The sequence below is a fragment of the Protomyctophum parallelum genome (assembly GCF_964188405.1).
Source record: "Protomyctophum parallelum genome assembly, chromosome: 6".
Lineage (NCBI taxonomy): Eukaryota > Metazoa > Chordata > Actinopteri > Myctophiformes > Myctophidae > Protomyctophum > Protomyctophum parallelum.
The window spans coordinates 22,379,869-22,403,128 of record NC_139701.1 but is presented as its reverse complement, the minus strand read 5'-3'; the positions used below and the strand labels follow the sequence as shown (position 1 = coordinate 22,403,128).

The 23,260-nt window shown below is 42.6% G+C and overlaps 1 protein-coding gene across 1 annotated transcript in view; it reads left to right on the top strand.

Moving 5' to 3' along the window:
- The window catches only part of kif1aa (kinesin family member 1Aa), a 64,143-nt gene that overhangs the window by 18,006 nt on the left and 22,877 nt on the right, over nucleotides 1-23,260 (top strand). Inside the window, exons 3-25 of the mRNA XM_083767034.1 lie at nucleotides 476-549; nucleotides 2,022-2,204; nucleotides 2,821-2,886; nucleotides 2,983-3,161; nucleotides 4,488-4,599; nucleotides 4,942-5,019; nucleotides 5,538-5,603; nucleotides 5,710-5,727; nucleotides 5,832-5,910; nucleotides 6,005-6,083; nucleotides 6,678-6,820; nucleotides 12,443-12,576; nucleotides 12,852-12,931; nucleotides 13,199-13,274; nucleotides 14,932-15,011; nucleotides 16,895-17,001; nucleotides 17,104-17,181; nucleotides 17,580-17,760; nucleotides 18,459-18,531; nucleotides 18,900-18,993; nucleotides 19,089-19,237; nucleotides 19,619-19,797; nucleotides 20,678-20,815. Coding sequence (XP_083623160.1) covers nucleotides 476-549; nucleotides 2,022-2,204; nucleotides 2,821-2,886; nucleotides 2,983-3,161; nucleotides 4,488-4,599; nucleotides 4,942-5,019; nucleotides 5,538-5,603; nucleotides 5,710-5,727; nucleotides 5,832-5,910; nucleotides 6,005-6,083; nucleotides 6,678-6,820; nucleotides 12,443-12,576; nucleotides 12,852-12,931; nucleotides 13,199-13,274; nucleotides 14,932-15,011; nucleotides 16,895-17,001; nucleotides 17,104-17,181; nucleotides 17,580-17,760; nucleotides 18,459-18,531; nucleotides 18,900-18,993; nucleotides 19,089-19,237; nucleotides 19,619-19,797; nucleotides 20,678-20,815 — 2,446 coding nt within the window. The remainder of the gene's footprint in view (nucleotides 1-475; nucleotides 550-2,021; nucleotides 2,205-2,820; nucleotides 2,887-2,982; nucleotides 3,162-4,487; nucleotides 4,600-4,941; nucleotides 5,020-5,537; nucleotides 5,604-5,709; nucleotides 5,728-5,831; nucleotides 5,911-6,004; nucleotides 6,084-6,677; nucleotides 6,821-12,442; nucleotides 12,577-12,851; nucleotides 12,932-13,198; nucleotides 13,275-14,931; nucleotides 15,012-16,894; nucleotides 17,002-17,103; nucleotides 17,182-17,579; nucleotides 17,761-18,458; nucleotides 18,532-18,899; nucleotides 18,994-19,088; nucleotides 19,238-19,618; nucleotides 19,798-20,677; nucleotides 20,816-23,260) is intronic.

Genomic DNA, 23,260 nt, shown 5'->3' with positions numbered 1-23,260 from the left:
TGTTTAGTTTTAATTGTACTACGTTTATTTTTTTATTTTGTGTGATTGTAAAATTGATGTAATTAATGTTTTTGTTAAAATGTTTGTCTGTGTCGGACCCCAGGAAGACTAGCTTTTGTCATGAAAAAGCTAATGAGGATCCTAATGAACAATACATAAACTAAAGGATAATAAGAACCTGCCCAGATTATCATACAATGATTATTTCTCCCAGGATTCTTCCTGCGTCATCTTCCTGATGTCTCTAATGGGCTTCTAATCATGCCGATCTGTCCTGCTGTATTGACTGGTCATTGTGCTCTTGTACAGAGAGGTCTCGGTGCTAAGCATCTCTAATAGTACAGAGAGGAGAGGTGACTCTGGCCTTTCTGGGTCCATTAGCACATCGTGATGTTGGAGCGACTCTCTCAGATCCAGTTTCACATGGGCAGCCCTCAGCCTCGCTCTGACCTGTGTTCTCTGTCCTGTCTTTCAGCCATCATGAACCCCAAGCAGCCCAAAGAGAACAAGAGCTTCAGCTTTGATTACTCATACTGGTCGCACACCTCGGTAAGCACTGCTGCACCCCCACAGCGGACATGCACGCACGCACGCACGCACGCGCACGCGCACGCACACACACACACACACACACACACACACACACACACACATGTAACCACCTGGATTCAAACCCAGGTCTCCCACATGGCAAACCAAACATCTCCTACTACTTTCCCTAAGGGGACCCCTCCTCCCGGCTTCAATGCTGGCAGGGCTAATCTGCTACATGTATACAGTACACACAGTACAAAACACAGATGAAATTATTTTACAACGTACAGTAAGTATGCATGTAACGATACACTCAACTTACGATACGTATCACGATATGAGGTTCACGATACGATTTTTCACGATATTTTAAACACAAAACTATTTTCCAGACAAACCGAAGAAAAGAAAATCTAATTTTTTTATTTAACTACATTGCAAAAGTAGCATTACTTTTCAAGTTCTGTGCAACAACTGTAAACATGCTTTCTTCTTTAGAACCTAGCACGAGTTAACATGTAAAAAAAAAAGCTTTCTTTGATGGCATCTTAGGATAGATGTAGACCTATTTGACAGTGCAGAAACATATTTGCCTTCCTTGATGTATTAATGAGCATCAACGACCATCACCTGGGCACAGACACACACAGCTCCCCTCTGCAGGCTTCTACTACTGAAAGTGACTGCACGGAGTCTGTCTCATTTTTCTCCAAAAACACTTGAATATGATGGAATATGATTAAAGCTCACATTTCATATCACACACATCAGAATTCACAAGCCCCTCTAATAATATATACATACTGTATATATACTTTTTTGTATTTTTTTTATTCAATTGTCTGGATTCATGACGATAATCGTCGGGATTAATATCGATATAACGATATATCGTCCATAAGTATGGATTATGTTCTTAGTAATTAGGTCTTTGGTTAATCAAATGATCAAGGAGCACATTTTTCTATTTTAATATATATCTTTACAGTAAGTTGACAGGAAACGGGGAGAGAGATGGGGGGGAAAGACACGCAGCAAAGGTGTCGGGATCGGGAACCCGCGATACGCTGTCGGGCTGGATTACCATCCTAGGTGCCAGGACCGCTAGGCCGGCCCGGGCCAAGGAGCACATTTTTCTATATAAAAAATATTATATATATATATATCAACGCATGGATTAACCACCTAAGCATTAAGTTATATTTCTATGCACAACAGTGTAGCGCAAAAATTGTGAAATTAGAAAATGTACAAGCGTTGTGAGTTTGTAAGTTGTAGATCGTCTTTTTTTCCGCTATTTTTGTATTTTTCTTTTTTTACTTTTCGATCATTTTATTTATAATTATTTTGATTAAATCGATTAGTTCGATTAACTGTTGCACCCTTGTAACAACATCATAGGTACAGCAGAACAAATGGATTTTTGGTGTTTTGTGAAATGACTTTCAAAAAATACTTTCCTTACTGTCCTTACCCTCTGTCCACAGCCCGAGGACATCAACTATGCCTCTCAGGTGCAGGTCTACAAAGACATCGGCGAAGAGATGCTTCTGCATGCCTTCGAGGGCTACAACGTCTGCATCTTCGCCTATGGTCAGACCGGCGCTGGCAAGTCTTACACCATGATGGGCAAACAGGATGTCAAGGACCAGCAGGGAATCATTCCTCTGGTAGAGATTACACCTTATTTATCATGTCTCTTAAGCCTGAGTTCTTCTTAGTTGCGCTTGTATCGTGCACTGAAAATAGCCGATCTACAAGACGCTGGAGCAGCACGGACAATTCAAGCCTTTTATTTAACCCATTTAAATCAAAAAATGTCTTCTACATCCTGACAGTTTTCTGAAAAAGCTATGTTTCTATGTCAGTGGTTCTTCGATTTTTCAAAAATAGCAGACCTACAAGCTCGTGGCGCGCCACTCGGTGGCGCGCTATGAGCTTGTAGATCTGCTATTTTTCAATAGCTAAAGCATAACATAATGCTAACACCAAAAGGGGTTCCCGCCCCAAAATGGAAATGACTAACTCATGACTGTGTTGAAGACCGTGTGTAGGTCCAAACGTTAGGTCATTTCTTTTTTCTAGATTCCCTTTGTTAGCCGCTCTACAAGCTTGCAGTGCGTCACATGCACGTCACGTCACAAGCTTGTAGATCGAGTATTTTTGGTATGCGACACAAGTGCAGCTAATTATTATAGATCAAGTTTAAAAATCTTGCATAACCAAAGAATGACTGAATTAAAAAGTGTGCTGAAAAGATTATAACGTTTGTCTCGGTCCTACCAGATGTGTGAAGATCTTTTCACAAAGATCCACAGCAACAATGACAACAACATGGCCTACTCCGTCGAGGTACGCTTCCATCACCACCTTCCCCTCAAGAAATGTATACCAGAACACTTTTTTGTCGACTCTAACGTTATGATTTCCGTTGACAAATCCATCCAGGTGAGCTACATGGAAATCTACTGTGAGCGTGTGCGTGACTTACTGAACCCCAAGAACAAGGGCAACCTACGTGTGCGAGAGCATCCTCTGATGGGACCTTACGTGGAGGACCTGTCCAAGCTGGCCGTCACCTCGTACAATGACATCTCGGACCTGATGGACTCTGGGAACAAGGCTAGGTGTTGCTTCTTTGCTTGCTTTTCACGGAGCGAGTTGTGTCAAAGGCTGTGGTGAAGTGCAGGCGGTGTACACTACCGTGTACCGTGTACACTAGCGACTGTGCCATGCTGCTTGCGTGGCCGTGATTGAAGAACAAATGGAGTTCAGTGCTTAAAATGTAGAGCACTGCTAAAAGTAAATCTGAGGAGATGAACAAAAGCCAATGAAAGCCTGACATGCAAACGCTATATGCCATATGTAAGGAATAATGCATGACTAGTTGGTCATTGTTGATATATCAACAATGACCACCTAGCCATGCATTATCCCGCTTATACGGCTACTTAATACATACATTAATAAATGGACCCAAAACACAACAAAACTAGGTATTTCCTTGCTTAAGGTAATGAAAGCACAGTCGGACAAGGAAACAATGAAGAGAGTCGATCAAATAGAACCAATTTTTGGGTGCTTTTCGGGTCTATTTCTCGCTTCAAATGTTTTCAAAAACATTTTTGAGAGCAATGTTTAGCTGTAAAAGACATTGTGTGTGTGTTTACATGGCTGTCATGTTGGATACAGCAGTAAATCGAGCAGCACAGGCTGCGCAGCATCTGTTATACAGCGGAGCAGTCTGTTATCCAGATATAACACACCGCTTTATTCAGCGATTGACCAATCAGAACCAAGCACCAAGCTGTGTAATAAATTCTCATAATCACCATGTGATTATTGTTTCTGCCCATTCATGTTTGGTTGGATGTCAGTACCAATAATGATAACTGTGCTTCGTAGAGTTAGTATTAGAAATGCAACTAAAAAGACCTCATTGTAGTGCTCCTTGCTACGCGCTGCACTAGTAATCAATCAAGCCTAATTCTCAAACCACCACATCCCAGTCTGTCTCAAACCTTGACAGCTGTATTGAAGGCATTGACAATACACTGTATTGTAAATACACACAGACTATAGACTATATACCATAGTCGCCATTGATTACTGTATTGACTGCAGTAATCAATGACGACTATGGTATAGCGACAGTGAGTTAACACTAGGGTGACCGAGTCAAAATGACCTATTTAGAAAGGTTTAGTTTGAGGTAGGCTGAGCCTCTGTCATCACAACTAATCACTTTCAACCGGAACATTTCTGAAAGAGTGAACCTATACTATAACATGTCAAAAATAGAGAAGCCATGTAGAAAGTGGTTAAGTGATTAAATATAAAATGGGATTGCGAAATTCTTTGATTTTCAAAGTATTCCTGAGTGGGGTGTACACTGTACAGTAATTTCACTGTAGTTCCATCAAGCGTTGTTGAAAGTGTATACTTCTCTACAGGACTGTGGCCGCCACCAACATGAACGAGACCAGCAGTCGCTCACACGCCGTCTTCAACATCATCTTCACCCAGAAACGCCACGACACTGACTCTGAAAACACTTCCGAGAAGGTACAGGTTTTTTCTTAGCCTTAGCCTTTTCTTAGTTTTTTCCTATTAAAATTGAATAGAAAAGCACTATATAAATTTGAGTAGGCATGTAACGATTCATTCAACTCACGATATGATCCGAATCACGATTTCCAGGAAAATGACAGAATAATATTATTTTTTATTATTTTTCTTACACCAGTATTTTCTTTCGTTTCATGCCTAACATTTTTATATTATTATTATTACAGTAGTGCAGTTGTTGCCAAACAATGGTTCGGGGACCCATTTTTATGGGTCACGAGTAAATATCTTATTTTGTTTCTTGACAACCCTATTCATACTGAAGTTTTTCTTTTGCAGGTCAGCAAAATCAGCCTGGTGGATTTGGCTGGGAGTGAGAGGGCTGATTCCACAGGAGCCAAAGGGACCAGACTCAAGGTGATTGTCAGCAACTTGTAACGCTAAAAGCTTAGTTTGGATAGTGGACAAACAGTGATGCACCATGAATACTACAGTGTCTGGTGGAAACCTTGTATGTCTGAGACGGTTATTTTTCAGGAAAGGGAAAAAAAGATGGCAGCTATTTAAAACATTTTAAAATAGTGTTGATGTAGATTGGCTTGTTGAACTATTTTAAAATAATAAAAAATGGCAAATAAGTTTAGGGATAAGGGGTAAGGGCCCAGTGTTCCAATGGATGCAGTGTTGGTCTTTATTTATAAAACCCACAGACAGATGTAACAAAATAAGAATACAGCCCATCTAAAGCTTACAATGTGAATTTATAGACCAGCTATTTTTTCAACTTTTGTGTGACACTGTTGTATGACAAAGAAGGGCATACATTTACAAAAATAAAAAAATAAGTTGAAATATGGAGATACAAGGTTTCTGCACGACAATGACAATATGTTTAGTTTCAGAAGAAATTACTTCTGCCTCTCATCCTGATACAGGAAGGAGCAAATATCAACAAATCTCTGACCACGCTGGGTAAAGTCATCTCTGCACTGGCAGAAGTGGTACGACACTATATATCTTTCTGTGTTTTTCTGTTTCACATTAAGTCAATTGTAAAATGTAATGAACAAACAAATAATATTTTTACTATGAATTACTTTCCTTTAGGACACTGGACCAAACAAGGTAATTTTCTACAAGCATCAGAGACATCAAGAATGTCATCTTTTTACCTTTGTTGATAAACTGACTGTTGTCCTTATCTGTGCATGTGATGTGTTCGTTAACAGAATAAGAAGAAGAAAAAGGTGGAGAGCCACATCCCATACAGAGACTCTGTGCTGACCTGGCTGCTGAGAGAAAATTTGGGTATGAGTAGTATTTGTGTACTGTATTTGTCAGTACAACAAAGTATGTGTCAGCATGTTCCAAATAACCTCTCCTCTCCTCTCTACCCCTACAGGGGGTAATTCGCGCACGGCCATGGTGGCTGCCCTCAGTCCCGCGGACATCAACTATGATGAGACTCTAAGCACACTCAGGTACGTACAACACAGAGTACAGGTACAGTCACACGCGTCCTCCCACGAGGGGGGGGGTGGACGTTGAAGGGCATTGAAGACGCTGAGAGGAATACGCTTCACTCTTTGAATGCCCTTCAAAGGTCTGCTGCAGTGACAAGGGACAGATTGGACGCTATGCTGTATAGAGGAGGCTATGAAGTTTAGTTTTTTGCAAGCGCTTGGCTCTCTCAGCACTCACATTGGAGTGGACATTCTCCTGTGTAGAAGTGCAACAGATGCTGGAAATAATTTATTTCATAAAATAATTAATTCATAATCAATCCCTATTTTGCCAAATAATTTAAGAGTGGGGGAGAGAGAGGACAGCAGCCTGCCATTTAGATCTTTAATTAGCAGTATTTACAACAACGGACCGCTTACTTTACACTTGGGGTGTATGAAATAACACTTAAGTGGTTCCTCGATTTGTTGATACATACAGTAAATATAGGTCTTAATAAATTAATTAAAAACTCGCTTCTCGAATATTCGATTAATCGGAAAAGCAATCGACCGAATTTATCACCAAGGAAATAATGGATAGTTCCAGCCCTGCTTCCGTGTTGTTTGCAGGTACGCCGACCGCGCCAAGCAGATCCGCTGCAACGCCGTCATCAACGAGGACCCCAACCACCGCCTGGTGCGCAACCTCAAGGACGAGGTGTCTCGTCTGAAGGAGCTCCTCTATGCCCAGGGACTGGGTGACATCATTGACAGTAAGGGAGTTTCGTCTGAGTGTCTCTGCGTTTAGCCTTGTACTGTACCAAGACTGGCAGAGATTTATTTATTATTATTATTATTATTATTATTTAGCCTTGTACCAAGACTGGCAGAGATTTATTTTTATGGAGAAGCACGGCCACGGAGCACAAAATTCCAAACACTATTTGGGGAAGTGGCCAAGACAGATACATAAATGTCAGAATCGATAAAATAAATCTCTGACAGTCTCGGTGGTCCAAGGCTATGTTAAAGTTTGTTTTAATGCAGTGCTTCTCTACTCTGGTCCTGCTAGCCAGTTTTCCAGTTTAATGAACTCATGTGGCGACTGTAGCTGGGAGGGTAGAGAGGACATCTGGTGATCAGAAGGTTGACGATTCGACCCATGGCATGGGTCGTCTTCAAGTGTCTCTTAGCAATACACTCCTAAGAGAAAAGCTCTCCAAAATTATCCATTAAATCTGCTGGGTGCATGCAGAAAAGTAATGTCCCCTCCCTGAGGACGATACAATACTCCCCTTCCCTTTCCTTTCATCTACTGTCCCAGATCTAAGTTAGTCCCCTGGTAATAACCGGCAGTACTCAGGGTCGTTCTCGACTGCCGAGTGCAGTCTGCTGGTGGCCCAGATTGTCACTGTTGGGCGGAAACCTTGCATATAGGACATTTCATATAATTTATTTTCACAAATTTGACAGTGAGTGTCACGCAAAAGCAGTAAAAAAAAAACAGCAGCTAATCTACAAGCCCAATACACTATCGCTATTTTTGAAGAGTGTCTGTGGGTTTCTATTTGGAATCCAGGTTCTTTTTCCCATTTCCTGAAAAGTAGCTGGTTTTGGAATTTGGACATAAAGTTTTCTGCCCGACAGCGGCGAGCTCTAACTCAGTTCCCCTGGGGATACGTGTCAATACTCAGGGTCCTCTACACTGGAGCTGAGGGCCACTTGCTTTATTGGCTCTGCCCAGGGACCACTTTCTCCACAGTAACGCACACACAAACCAACCAACCCCCCCCCCCACCTCCTCCTGTCCACACAGCACATCTCACAGGCACACTACTTTGTTTTATTCTCTCTGTTTTCATGCACGTCACGTGTGTGCAACACTATCGCAAGAATGTGGTATTTTTTCGCCCCCATTAGCCTGCCTGAACCTTGTGATTCATTCATTGGCAAGAGAAAAGTCACCAGGCTGTGTTGCAGTCGACTGTGCTCATCAGCTAATTCACTGAGCAATGCCCTAAAGACTGACTTGTACTTCCTGGGACGTATTTCCAGCGGAAAAAGTGGCATTTATTTTGTGTGATGAATAATACATTTGCTTTTCATCTCCCATTATACTTCAACAATTGGCTCGCAGTAATATCCTGTATGTAACTCTGAGCGTTTCAATTTGGTTAGGGCTGCAACTATTTCAAACATTTTCAAAAATGTCACAATTTACCAAGTAGCGAAAATAGTTTTTTTGCTATTCATGGTAGTATACAGTATGGGCCTTTAAATAGTTAAAATAACACAGGGATTGTTTTGTACATAACTCCATCTTATAGTGTTGCCTTGTCTGTTTTTCCTGTCTCTCTCTGTCTATATCTTTTTCCATCGTTGTCTCTCTTTCCTTCCTCTCTCTCAGCATATCGGGGGTCGGGCACTGAGATAGAGGGTTTGAAATGTGTGTTTCTATGGCTCTGTGGCTTTGCACTACCGTCATGCTGGCTTGCCGGCCCTCTCTTGACGGCTCCAGTACAATAGCAGCTTTTACTTTGTTCTCTGCAGCATCATGTAATCATGAGGAATGATCAGTCAAAGAGACGGGGTGAATGATTAGTCAACATTGATTTCTATCCCACCTGGAGTTGCTAATGTTAATGCAAAGTGGAAAACAACCGGGGCCCATTTCGGCTTGATGCTAATTTATGGCTGTTGTTAGCGCTGGGTGATATGACTTCACTTCCATGATTATTTATTTATTTTTGCAATTTTTGTACACAACAACGTATAATACAGGGTTAAGTGGGTAATCAAACTAATGAATTTAGTTGATTATTTAAAAAAAATGTTAGAATTGTCTGTCTATTAATTGATAAATAAGAACAAAAACTGCTTCTTGATTATTTGATAAACCTACATGAACAATATTAAGTTGGGTATTGTTTCTAAATATTGGTTTCGATCGGTTAAATCGCCCAGCCTCAGTCATTGTCCTCTTGGTGATCTTGTGAGTTCTTGGCTATCGGTGCCAATTCAGTGGTGCTGTAGAGAGATTCTGTGTGCATTTGGCTTTGTAGCTTTTTGGCATCAGTGAATGAGCTTAGGCAATGCTAATGAAGTGCACACACGCAAGAAATGCAATTTGTTCTGATCAGCTGAGATATATATTATAATTTAGTTAATGCGTCCTTGCTTCCTTGATGACTGTGCGAGAAGGGCTTTGTACTGTTGCTGGCTCAGATTGACAGGGAATGCTGAGCCCTTCCTCTGGTTCCTCTCTCTGATACCATCATACCACTCTGCACTGTCTCCTATTGGCTACTGGCAATCAAGCAAGTCCAGGTTCAAAAACCCTCCTACCAGTGACGTCATCGTTAGCTGACGTTTTTACATTTGACACATTTGGACGTTTTCACATTTGTTATTCATTTTTGTATTAATGCGAGAACAATGGCTTCCATTATAGCATGCTAATTTTCCAGGAATAGCTTGGATTACTGAACTGTCCACAGCCCTCCTCTGAGACACAAACTGAGTAGACAATAATGGTACCATTTTATCATGAGCATTAGTGAGGACCAATTATGTGAAGATACCGGTACGTTTAAAATGGGTGAAGTCATCCTTTAAGACCTGAGGCCGATTCTACAAATACCTTCTAAATCAGTGGTTCTCTCAAGCCTTTCCGTGCCAAGGACCCCCAAAAGGATGTATTTTTGTTTTGGCCAGAGAGACCCCCATGAGAGAAGATTTGTGCAAAAGAAATCTAAATGAACACTTTCACGATTATAAAAAAATCTACAATTATGCAGATCACGTCAACCTATTTTGGGCATGACGTCTATTATTAGAATTGGCGTATGGGTGGGCGGTGGGTGGATGGATGGTGGGTCACAAACATGATTGGCCAAGCTTCATGTGATGTGCTCTGATTCAGCTCAACTAGATTTTCATCTAGCGGATTTATACAAGCTCACAACCTTGTGAGCTTAAGTGGTTAATTAAATGGATCTTTTACAAAATATGTGGGAAAAACACTGGTAATCTGTAGGCTAATTTAGGACTCTCCCAAATCGGCATCAGACCCAAAACTATGGCATGGGTTGGGCTCTATAAATAAACCAGTGCTACTCAAACGCTGTCATGCCAGGGACCGCCATAAGATCTTTTACAAATTCTTCACACGATTTTTCTAAATTGTTCAAAAATAGACCATCTGTAGTGAGCTTGTAGTTTGGCTATTTTCAAGTATAGCTGAAGTATAAAATTAAGTTAAAGTGGTAAAACTAATTCTTATGCTATATTAGAGAAATTTAGCTGGGGATCCGTTGGGAAACAACATACATGTAACAATGCTATGGCCTTCAATACCCAGCGCCATCGGTACATTGTGAGGTCATCTCCAGTGAGCTTATCTCATCAATGTTTATTTTTTCTCCATAATATAGGACATCATTAATGGACTTTAATTAGATGCTGCCTTTTGGCAGACAGCAGAGATTGTCCAGACTGTGATACACTGTCCCTCTTTACTGCTGTCTGTTGCCATGGCAGCTGCATGGCAGTGCCAGCATGCCGTGTCTTGGCGGCGTTGCTTCTCAACGTAGGGTCCAGGGATCCGAATGGGTCTGTAACTCTGAGAGTGTGTACAAATGGAACCAAATGGACCCGTAGTTAAATAAACACTGAGGATTTTACAGTGTAGATTGCGATGCCAGACCAAAAATAAATACATAAAACCGTTTCAAAAGGGCCTTATGTAGCCTAATGCATATCAAACTGTGGGGAGAATCACTAAACTATTCTGGGACCCCAATCGCTCCGTGTTAAAGGCCTGTAAAGGGTCCATTTGGACCCCCCTGTTGGTCCCTGGAACCTGACATCGAAAACCAGTGTCTAGGAGAATGAAACATAAGACTCTGTGAAGAGAGGAGAACAATGTGTTGGTGGGATACAGAATCAGCTGCTTTAAGCATAGCTTGCTCAACTGAATATATTTGAAGAAGAATCAGTGATATACCCGTGATCATAATCGTATCATTTTTCAACGCATCTAAAGGTCTTTGTCTCGCAGTTTCCCTCCTGCTGTGAGCCTTCTACTCTGCCACAAAAATGGATTTCCTGGTAATTTCACGGTTGCCCGTGGAGCAGTAAATGAATTGAGCGAGGCTTTTAGATGTAATCTGACCGCCATGTGCAGTGTTTTTAGTGGTCTGAGCCGGAAATGCTCAGCTGCAACAATCCGTCTACCCTTGTGGTCGAGCTAGTGCACGCACAAAAAGGGAAAACTTGAAATGTTTTGAAGTTCGGCGATTCATTTTAGGAGAGCAAAAATTCATCAAAGTAGGCTAACTGATTTAATCGATTATGAATAATAATAGGTTATTTGTTAAAATATTCAAGTGGTAATCGATCCCTATGGGCATGCCATTCTAAGCGAACAGTTTAAAAAGGAAATAAAATAGTTGATCTACAAGCTCACAACACTCCATTGACAATGGCAAGTTGGCAGCAGAGTTTTAATAAAGTGGTTCTCAATGGGTTTCATGTCAAGGACCCTGCAATTAATAGGTATTAGAGGCGAGCCCCATCTGAAAAGATGTTATGCCAGGTACCCCATACTGATTAGTGTTGTTAAAATGTTTCAAGATTGTATATTGGCTATTTTGTATGTTTCAAGGGGGTCCCTGGACCCCACTTAAACTTGCCGTGTTATTGAATGGTCCTTGGAGAGGTTGCATGGTCCTGCAGTTGGTTCCGCAGGAAACCCTTTGCTCGATGTTTGACGACATGCACCCTAAAAAAAAGTGTTGGTTTGACTCCGTCAGAGTTAACCACTTTCAACCTGGCTGGCGTCCCTATTTTGAGCATAAATGAGCAAAAACCTTTGAGCAAAAATGTTCAAAGGTCAATGTTAAGAAATCTTTCAAAAACAGCAGATCTACAAGCTCACAATACGTTGTGAGCTTCGTTTGGCTGTTGTCACCACGCCTACACAGGTATAATTGGTTAACTGAACACTCCTTTCCTCAGTCCCGCTTTAGTTGGATGTTTGCATCTTTGAAGCTGCTCCTGTGGCTGTGCATCGGCAATGCTGTGTGTCTTCTATCCCCTGGTCTTGCTCTATGTCACAATACTGTCGCAGTGTAACGTCTATATCATATTATTTGTTTCAAGCTTCTCTTCTTTCTTCCTCTTTTCCGTCTCCACCCCCTTCTCCCTTTCCTCCTTATCTTTCCGCTTCCTCCTGTGGTTCCTCTTGCCTCCTTCCTCGCCCGCTATCCCGTACACAGCCCAATTGCGCCCCTTACCTCACCCCGACGTACCTCTTGACTTCCTGACAGACCTGTCCGATTCCAATAACAATAAACGCCCACCACCTGTCAATCAAAGGGATGATCTCTCCACAGTGACCAATGCCATGACGGGGATGAGTCCGTCTCCGTCCCTGTCGGCTCTGACCAGCCGCGCCGGGTCCATCGCCAGCCTCCATGACCGCATCATGTTCAGCCCCGGCAGCGAGGAGGCCATCGAGAGGCTGAAGGTGAAAAACTCTTTTAACATCCTTCCCCTATGATACTGTGGCATATCATTTGTATGATATCATGCTAAAGCTGTGACGTGATTGTCCAATCACATTCAAGTATCATGTTAGCCACCAGTGCCACCACGACCGTGGTCTTTCAGAAGAGTTGGGTTTAACTTTGAATATCCCATTAACTGCATACATGGATTTGTTCATATTGTAAAATATAATCTGTAGCCTCTTGCCTTACGACATCTCCGTTTTTATTGGAATGTTTCCCTTTAAAACATCAGGAAACTGAGAAAATCATCGCTGAACTCAATGAAACTTGGGAAGAGAAGCTTCGCCGCACAGAGGCTATTAGAATGGAAAGGTGAGTACAGGACTGACGTTTTTCTAAAGTCGGATTTATACTTTAACAGCATTGCAGGCAGAAAATAGCTGATCTGTAAGCTCACAACACATTGCGGATGTGATGCAATGTGAGCTTATAGATCTGTTTTTTTTTTAAATCTGCAACGCCATCGGATGACGAAGCATAAAGTATTAGCATTAGCCAGGAAGTGAGTTTGATCTCCCCGGCGTAGTAGAATAGAATATACTGTACTATGAGTGAGCCTGCTTGTATTGTGCTGTACAGAGAGGCCTTGCTGGCAGAGATGGGCGTGGCGATGCGAGAGGATGGTGGAACAGTCGGAGTCTTCTCCCCAAAGAAGGTACGATTGTAGACCCTGGAGTGTTACTGTACTCAAGCAACATGAGTGAAATTCGTGTTGAATACGAGAGGATACTGTAAACTCAAAATGAAGGCATACTTTACTTACTGAATATTTGACTGTCCGTTTGTTCCGAAGCCTTCGGACAACCCCAGAAAGCCTGAGGCCGTGTTTATTGACACGGTGGGGCTGTTCTCCCCCAATGAGGTTTGTAGTTGTGGAGTGTGTCAAACCTATCTCCTCCTGAACTCATCTGTACACAGTGTATTCCTCAGTGTTTGTTTATGGATCCATCTCTGCACTTGCAGAGGAAAACCAACACTGACTATTTGACTGTGTACTTCTTTTTCTGTTATTGAATGCAGAACATCCCTGACAATAGACAGACACAGACAGAGAGACAGACAGGCAGGCAGGCAGGCAGACAGACAGAGACAAACACATAACATTTAACCACTTAAACCCCTATTTTAGACTTCAGCTATTGAAAATAGCTGATCCATAAGCAAAAAACTTGCATCACGATTTGACTAATTTAGACACATCTAGAATTTTCTTTTGAACGATTTCGATAAGAACAGGAATGCCAGGGTTAATGTGGTTACGATAATTGTCTCCCTGCTTAGACACAGACCATACTGTAGTGTCGCCATGCACGTGAACCAGGGCTGTCCAGTCAAGGGTTTCTCCTTTTCACTGAGTGCTGTGTTAAATACACTTCATTATTCACTGCAAACACTTCCACTGCAGCCAGGCAGCAATGGATGTAAACACGATGTGGTAAAGAGATAGCGGTGGTGACCCTATTGTAGCGATGAATGGATGTTTGCCAAGAGGCACATGTTATTTGATGGAGACGATGTTACAGTCATTAGCTCATGGTGATGAGCGGTGAGGAGGCGATGCTGTCTGCATGGTTTTAAGTACCTATTGCTAATGATCCTGCTGATCTGTTTTTCTTGTTCTCAGCTGTGAGGGGTTGCTGTGAAAATATGTTTTTGTCCATTGTATCCACACAGCAAAAACCTGAGTGTTAATTAAAAAATCACACCCGTGTTGAAGTGAGGGACTCTTATCATCGTACATCATCCAATAATAAAATGAATTCATTTGTCAACATGCCCTAGTTCTTTCACGTCACTGAGATAAGGCATTACACAATGCCCCACACTATACCACTTCTCCGTCATGTTATACCGACGCAAATAATATTAACGAGATTCACATATCATTGTCATTTGGAATTTAATGTCCGTGTTAGCCCAAAAAGCCGATTTGCTCAGACACAACGTAAATTCTCTTTCCTTATCAATAGAAAATGTGACACGAGTTACAGACGAAAAGCTGTACCCCTCCTATATACATGTGCTTGAAGTATAAAGCACATGTGGATTTTTGTTGTTGTTGCTACGAGCATAGTGGAGGTCTACTGGCAGAATGCATACAAAATTTGGCGCTGATCGGTCCAGGAGTTTGCTAATATATAGGGTCCAGACACACAGACCTTCTCATAGACGGCCTTTACACCCTGAGAGTTAAATTCACATTCAGGATTTTGCAGTGTGTATTTTATATTGAAAATACTGTATAACAACAAAAGTCAATGCATTTGAATGTCTAATGTGGTACTTACACTAAATCATACCTTCTGTATTAGACTCCTCATCTGGTGAACCTCAATGAAGATCCTCTGATGTCAGAGTGCCTGTTGTACTATATCAAAGATGGGATGACCAGGTAAGACCTCAAAACCTGCGCAGGCGCCCCCTGCTGGAACATTGTTACCACAGCACTAATCTCTCAAGACAGATTCACTCTGCAGCAAATTCAAAGGGGCAAAAGTTTTGCCGATGGGATTATTCAATTACTACAGTATATTATCACAGCTAATGCCTTGGCTTTCAACATTACTCATAGTAATGTACTTATAGTAGTAGTATTGGAGTATTTGGGTTCTCGTGTGGCTCAAGGGTAAAAGGGTAGGCTATAGGGTTCAAATCTACTACGGTGCATGCGTCTTGCAGAGTGTCTATGAACACAATTGCCCGTTTTTAAGGCAGGGAAGCCAGGCAGGGATGGTGATGTTTGTCTCTGCACTGGCCCAAATACGGGCTAGGGTGGTACCTGCTGTCAGCAGGCGTTGAATGGGAGTAGTAGGACGGAGGCTCCTCACTGGGGTAATAACAATTGGCTACTCTAAATAACAAAACTTAGCAGTATTTATTGTAGAAGGCACATGCGTCAATGTGTGTGATGCTATAACATGGTATTCACACTTCACAGGGGTGTCATTTGGGGCAATTGCCACCCCCTAGTGTTCACATTTAACCTGAAATTCAGTTATGTATATTGTCCTCAATTCAGATTTTTTTTGCAGATTAATATGATTTAATCACAATCGATGCCTTGCCATTTACATGCATTATAATTTAGCGTTTATTGTAGGCAACCATAAATGTATTAACGACTTTCAATGTGGCATCCCTATTTTGGGAATGTCATTCTTGTCACGATGTGTATCAAAATGGAACCCAAGTGCAGGCAACACAGGCAGAGTAAGTTCAATAGTTTAATAGCGAACAAGTTCAAGGGAAAAGGCTTACATCGAAGTACATCAGGCAGAGGTCAAAACCAAGAAAGCAGTCCAAAACAGGCAAACAAATCCAAGGGGGGGCAGGCAGAATATCAGAGTCCAAAACAGGCAAACAAATCCAAGGGGGGGCAGGCAGAATATCAGAGTCCAAAACAGGCAAACAAATCCAAGGGGGGGCAGGCAGAATATCAGAGTCCAAAAACAGGCAAACAAATCCAAGGGGGGGCAGGCAGAATATCAGAGTCCAAAAACAGGCAAACAAATCCAAGGGGGGGGGGGGGGGGGGGGCAGGCAGAATATCAGAGTCCAAAAACAGGCAGGAGGTCAAAAATGCAAACTAGTAAAATAATCTAGGAACACTAGGAAAATACAGAGGACAGGAACGCACACATGTAACAAATGGTTATCTTCTAGCCAGGAATGAGGCCGAATGAGTCCAGTCTAAAGGTCATTACACACTGGCGAATTAGCGACGCGATATATTCGTGCGAATAATTCGCATTTAAAAAAAACCAATTGAAGTCCATGCAAGCTTCCACATCAGTGGCGAATGTGCGAATGTGCGAAAATGCGACCGTTTTCGCTTTTATTTGTTCGCTCTGGTGTCGTATTTTGCAGAGATTCGCAGGCGAACTGCAACATGCAATATTTCGCATTTTCAGATCGCTTATTCGCATCGCGTCGCTAATTCGCCAGTGTGTAATGACCTTTATAGGCGGTGGCTTGATTGCAGAAGTAGGCACAGGTGTGTAATGAGAAGGGAACTGTTGGGCTGATGAGGCAGTGGGAGACAGGTGTATGGGTCTGCAGTGTGGTGGAATAGAATGTGGGAGTGGCCGAAGTGGAAATACAGACAGGGGAAGACTCAAACCATGACAATTCTAGGCAAACATGTTCTCTTTTCGCCATCCCAAACAAGTATAGTTGATCTACCCAAAACAAAAATAGTTTGTTTCGCTATTTTAGAAGGGGGACTTATTTTGCCACCCCCTATTTCTTTCTGAAATGACACCTCTTCTTTTGTCAGGGTGGGTCGTGTAGATGCCACCAGCCGTCAGGACATAGTCCTCAGTGGACATTTCATAAAGGACGAACACTGCACCTTCACCAGTAGTACTGGTCCCATGGGAGAGAGTAAGCTACTGCTCACATCTGCAGCACATTGGAGGTTAGTGTCGGTTGGTGTGGAAGTGTGGTCTCATCATCCTCATGTCATCCACCTGTGTCCCTAAGCAGTCATCCTGGAGCCCTGCGAGGACGCTGAGACCTACGTCAATGGAAAGAGAGTCACAGAGCCCACAGTCCTCAAATCAGGTCAATTACTTCTGCTGTTCTGTAATCTAGTCAGTAACTAACTATCAAGTGTAGTGTAGCGATAGTGCCCTCTTTCCTTTTCACGAGCTCAAATTCCTTTTTTTTGTCTCACAAGGCGTGGCATCATTTTCTGTAATTTATGTATATTTAACCCATTTTGGGCGGGAACCCCTTTTGGTGTTGGCATTGTGTTACGCTTTAGCTAACTATCTACAAGCTCATCGTCCGCCACCGAGTGGCGTGCTACGAGCTTGTAGGTCTGCTATTTAAAAAAAATCATGAAAATATTTATTTCAGAAAACTGGAGGATTTAGAAGATTTTTTTTACATTTTGAGGTCAGGCCTAAATGGGTTAATCTCCTTTTGATGTCTGACCGTCTCTGGGCTTCAACCTGCAGGAAACCGCATCATCCTGGGGAAGAGCCATGTGTTCCGTTTCAACCACCCGGAGCAGGCCCGGGCTGAGAGGGAGAGAGCCCCCTGTCCAGAGACCCCTGTGGAGCCTGTGGACTGGGCCTTCGCCCAGCGAGAGCTGCTGGACAAACAAGGCATTGACATGAAACAAGAGATGGACCAGAGGTGCCTCCATTTTTTTACACTCTGAGTCAAATTATACACTTTCCTATTTTGGGCATGTCAAAAGCTGATATACAAACTCACAATGTGTCACATTGTAGATTGGCTGTTTCCGCCGTGCAATACCTTCATGCGATGAAGTGTTTTTAATCTAGAGTGGAGAGTGGAGACACAGCAAGGATGCCGGCAATCTGCGAAAACGGAAAAACTGAATAAACGACTGTTAACTATAACACGATAACTCTAAAAATAACTATATGATTGGGATCATTTTCCATGGTCACTACTAACAGGATGACCACCTCCGGTTAGCTTTTCTCTATTTAGCAAGAGATGAGTATCTTCATCATTGGTCCAGTGAACCAACGACACATACTGTAAGTAGGTCTTTTTTAACGTCCGACACGGTCAACAGACAAGTATAAAACAGACTCGTCATTAAGTAGAACAGAACAACATAATGGAGGTACAGATGGTGCGGAAGAGAGGACAAAACCAGCACAGTCATCACTACCCGAGTACCCGAGGCTTAATAGCTGTCACACCATACAAATAATCCACTGCACTGGGATTGGAAACCAGTTTGAAATGGAAGACAAGAATCCATGCAGAGCCTCAGGGCACTGGAATGCAAGCCAAACATAATGTAACTTTGAGATGCCATGCCATGTCTCATCATCCGTGATTCTAAATGTCTTCAGGCTGCAGGAACTGGAGGACACATATCGCAAAGAGAGAGAAGAGACCCACAACCTACTGGAGCAGCAAAGACTGGTAAACAAAACTGAACAGACAAACAAACAAACAAACATATTTATAGACTTTCACATAAGGTTCTCGTCTTTAAGTTACAGTGGTGTTTCTCTGCATTATTAAAGATGGTGCAGTGTCCACTTTTAGACAGAATCTGTGTGTGTGCACAAAACAGCACAGTGTCCAGATCACCTTTGTTCTGCTGCTTAATGTTGTAGTCACGTCTGGAGCTAAATACAAAAGAGATTACTGGTTACTCAGGTTACTCAAGTAATCCTGTCCCAGTTACTGTACATCACCTGTTTTGGTGGTCAGTGGTGCATCACAGTTACACATTTCAGCCCTGTTTGCCAGTCCTCGTTAGTGATTGCATGATTGATCGTCAATAGGATTATGAGAGCAAGCTCGAGGCTCTTCAGAAGCAGGTGGACAGAAGCTGTAACCCAGAGGCTAATGAGGAAGAGCTGGAGCCTGAAGAGGAAGGTAGAGTATTCACAAAAATGACCTTGATAATGGGATATATCTACACTAAAGACGTGGATGAATAGTCATCTTGTATGTTCCTCTTTGGCCCACAGTTCAGTGGACGGAGAGGGAAATGGAGCTTGCGGTTTGGGGCTTCAGGAAGTGGAGGTGCTATCAGTTCACGTCTCTGCGGGACCTGCTATGGGGCAATGCCATCTTCCTTAAGGAGGCCAACGCCATCAGTGTGGAACTCAAGAAGAAGGCAAGTTACTGGCCTACTAGTATTACTAGTTCCTACTAGTGACCAAGACACAGTCTATGATTAGACTGCTAGAACAGTGGTGGTCCAGGAACCCTCAAGGTTCCTTTAGAGTAGGCGGTTGTTAATGGACCCTTAAAGGTCTGTAATGCTGACAGTTATTTGGGTCTTTGAAATTCAAATATTTTAGAACCACTGCACTAAAAAGATGACAAACACAGGATCCAGTGAATGCTGTTCACTTCCTGGTTGGATAGCAGGACGGTGGTAGTACCAGACGTCCACATTAAGGCCTGAGTTCAGAACCACTGCTCTAAACTCCCATTCGCTCCACAGGCATTAGCTCTCTGACCCCACACCTTGTCCTCTGTCACCTCACTGCAGGTTCAGTTCCAGTTTGTACTGCTCACTGATACGCTGTACTCGCCGCTGCCCCAGGACATGCTGCCCCCGGAGGCAGCCAAGGACAGGGAGATGAGACACTTCCCACGGACCATAGTGGCTGTGGAGGTGCAGGACCAGAAGAACGGAGCCACCCACTACTGGACGTTAGACAAATTGAGGTACTTTGAGCATCTACTGTGATCCAGGTGTTTAAAGACATCTTTTATTTATTGTAGACCATTGTAAGTCCAAGATCCACACTGGAGCCAAGCAGTTCCCATGGTATCCTGCGATCAGTCCAGCATTTTGCAAGATTAGTCCCAGCAGAGACACACACTGTGTGTGTGTGTGTGTGTGTGTGTGTGTGTGTGTGTGTGTGTGTGTGTGTGTGTGTGTGTGTGTGTGTGTGTGTGTGTGTGTGTGTGTGTGTGTGTGTGTGTGTGTGTGTGTGTGTGTGTGTGTGTGTGTGTGTGTGTGTGTGAGATGATTCTTCATACAAACACTGTTCACATCATAGACTGTAAAAAAAATATGGACAAAGCGTTCCCCGGGTCTAACATGAACGTAAAATGAAGCCTGTCAGTCCTTAAAATTTTAATCGCCATCTTTCTAGATCCGTTTGGGCCCAGCTGGCCCATTGGCTGGCCCAGACAACGAGGCGGGACTTCCCCCCTTCTTCTTAGTTGGTTTTTATTTTGACTCGAGTGGGTGGGGAATCCCGATCATAGACTGTAACGGTAGCCACGCTCCTCAGAACATTCGCGACTTTATGGTCATTTTTTAAATAAATGGGACCATCATTTTCCAAAAAGAATATTATGACATTAGAAATGAGACTTTAAACTAGTGACTGGAAGCAGAAAGTATTCATGACCATGTTTATTAAGGTAATACAGTCTAGGTGAAGTTGACAGCGCCACAACAGGCCATTATCAGGAAATCCCGATTTCCTCAGTGGCTTCACAAAATATCTGTCTGACTGCCCCCCTGGTTCACATTCACGGTGTCCTGCATGCATGTTCCCCTCGCGTGGTGACATTTGCGTGCTGCTCCTCTCAGGCAGCGTCTGGACCTGATGAGAGAGATGTACGACCGCGCGGCCGAGGTTCCCGGCACCGCCGCTGAGGACGGTGACAGCGCGATGACTGGAGGGGACCCCTTCTACGACCGCTTCCCCTGGTTCCGTCTGGTTGGCAGGTAAATGCTGACCGAGGCCAGTGGCCGCACTGTACACCGGTGGTTCTCAGCCCTGAGAGTCCCTGAACCCCACTTTGATACACAGTCAAATCCTCTCAGGCCCCTTTTCCACCAGGGTTGAACCGGCCGGTTCTTAGTCTGTGAGCCAGAGCTCCAAAATTGGAACGTTAACTATGAATTGAGTGGGCAAAACTATACCTATACCTAACTTGTTTATAGGGTCAATATATACCGGTAAGTCAATTAATAGATAACCCTTCCACAGTAGAATGTACAATTTCAGAAAACTTGTAATACAATAAATCATTGTCTTTGTGTAAGTAATCAACTGGAGAAGTTTCATGTTGATAACTATTAATTACAGTTTTACCTATTCACCTATCACGTATACTGTAGGTGAAAATAACAAAATGTGTGATAAATATGAAAAAGCTACTCCTGTGGAAGGGTTATCATATAGTAATTTACTTAATTAATTTATATTGATCCTATAAACAATTTAATATAGGTATGTTTTCCCCACTCAATTCGTAATTAATGTTCCAATTTTGGGGCTCTTCATGGACTAAGAACGGGACCGGTTCAACCCTGGTTCATTGAACTCTGAGCCTCCTCAGAGTTAAAAATGGATACGTTTTAGTATTTTTCCTGGGAAACATCTAAACGGGTCCACACAGCTTCCCAGCATCATTCATGCTAATCCAGGCTGATTGATTGATTTCCACTGTGGTCCTGTAATTTATGACATGCTAAAAATATGCAGACTTTTTAGAATGCAACCCATTGGTGATGTTGGAACGGCTGTACAGCCAAATTACCCAGTGTGGCGTTAAGGAATGCTGAAGAATTATAATGAATTTAACATGAATTGTGGTCTTGAAGGAAGCTGTTCTGTGTGTTCTCCTGAATTGATTCTCATATATTTAACCCATGCTGGGAACCCATTGCACTTCCTACCTATCCCCTTGCCTCACCAATTTTCAGCACATTTGAAAAGCACTGCCATTTCTATTGAAGGGCTCACTCATTTATCAAGCAACAACAATTGTATATAAAAGTATAATCAGCCGTCAAGCATATAATGTGAGTTTCATCTATCATTTCACTCATACAGAGATGTTGCTAAATGACCCCACTTCTTTTTCTTTTTTTTTAACGAAATTAGTTTGATTTGTCTTCTGAAAGCCAGGGTGGATTGTACACTCGTGACACAATTGTATTGTGTTAAGCTTGCATCATTAACACTTCTGATGCCGCCAGAATCTTTCAGAATAAAGGCGTTACAGTGCCATGCAGATGAGAGAGATTTTACTCTGAAAACCGGAAGATGAAATCTTCCATTACTACATTGCCAGCGTAAGTCTGATCTCTCTTTAGAAGCGTTAATATTCTAACCAAGATCCATGAAGAAGTCAGTAATTAGGTGTTCTGATCAAAACTACAGACAGCGCCGTAGTTTCAGAGAAAAGTAATGGCTGCGTGGAAACAGGTCCGGGTCAAAAAATAGATTTTAGCCATTGCGTTTTATATCATTAAAAAGGACCTGAAATGTGTCCACAACACGTCTTCAGCCTCCTACGGGTGTAATGGGTGCAGATCAACATGTACTGTACATACATTCAAAGATAACATGGCTCCATTGGTAATGGTAAGTAAATATAATTGACCTCTTGGGAAGGATGTATGTTTACCATGGGATAGCCCTACCCTACCAGCTGCAAGGGCAAGCAGCCTGACAGAAGGGCATCGTGTTGCTGGGCAGGTTGCAGCTTGTCTCCCACTCAACACTGTATGACCAATACTTTTCCATACTAAGGAAGGACCCCCAAATAAGACAAATTTGGAAGTCCCCTATTGCAAAATGGTTTTAAAAGAAAGAAAGAAAGAAAGATCTCTGTATGAGTGAAATGATAGATGAAACACATATCGTCACTGTCACGTCACTCACGACTGATATGAGATTAACGACATGCACAGAATAGGGATGTCAGGTTGAAAGTGGTTTTACAATATAAAAAGAATATATATATATATATATATATATATATATATATAATTGGTGCCCCACTTAACCTGTGCCATATGCTGCAAAAGCACGTTTATTTTAAAAGAAAACCTGACAGTTTTGGTTCAAAGGGAGCAAGATATTATCCAGAGGCCCCGTAAATCTGGTCCTCTGCCCCCCCCCCCATCCACCCCCTCTTGATTCAAGTGTATGCTTCTATGGAACTGTACTAATCGAGTTCCCATCATGTCTCTGGCTGCACCAGCAACCCAATATTCAACACATGCATGAGCGAGCGCATGAGTGACCCTACCCCATCCCCGACCCTGTCCAACTCTGAAATTACTGAGCTGGTGGATTTGCGTCGGGAGGGGCGTGGGGAGGAGGAGGAGTTGGAGGAGTTGGAGGACCTGGACGATGATATCTTTTTGGACGACCCG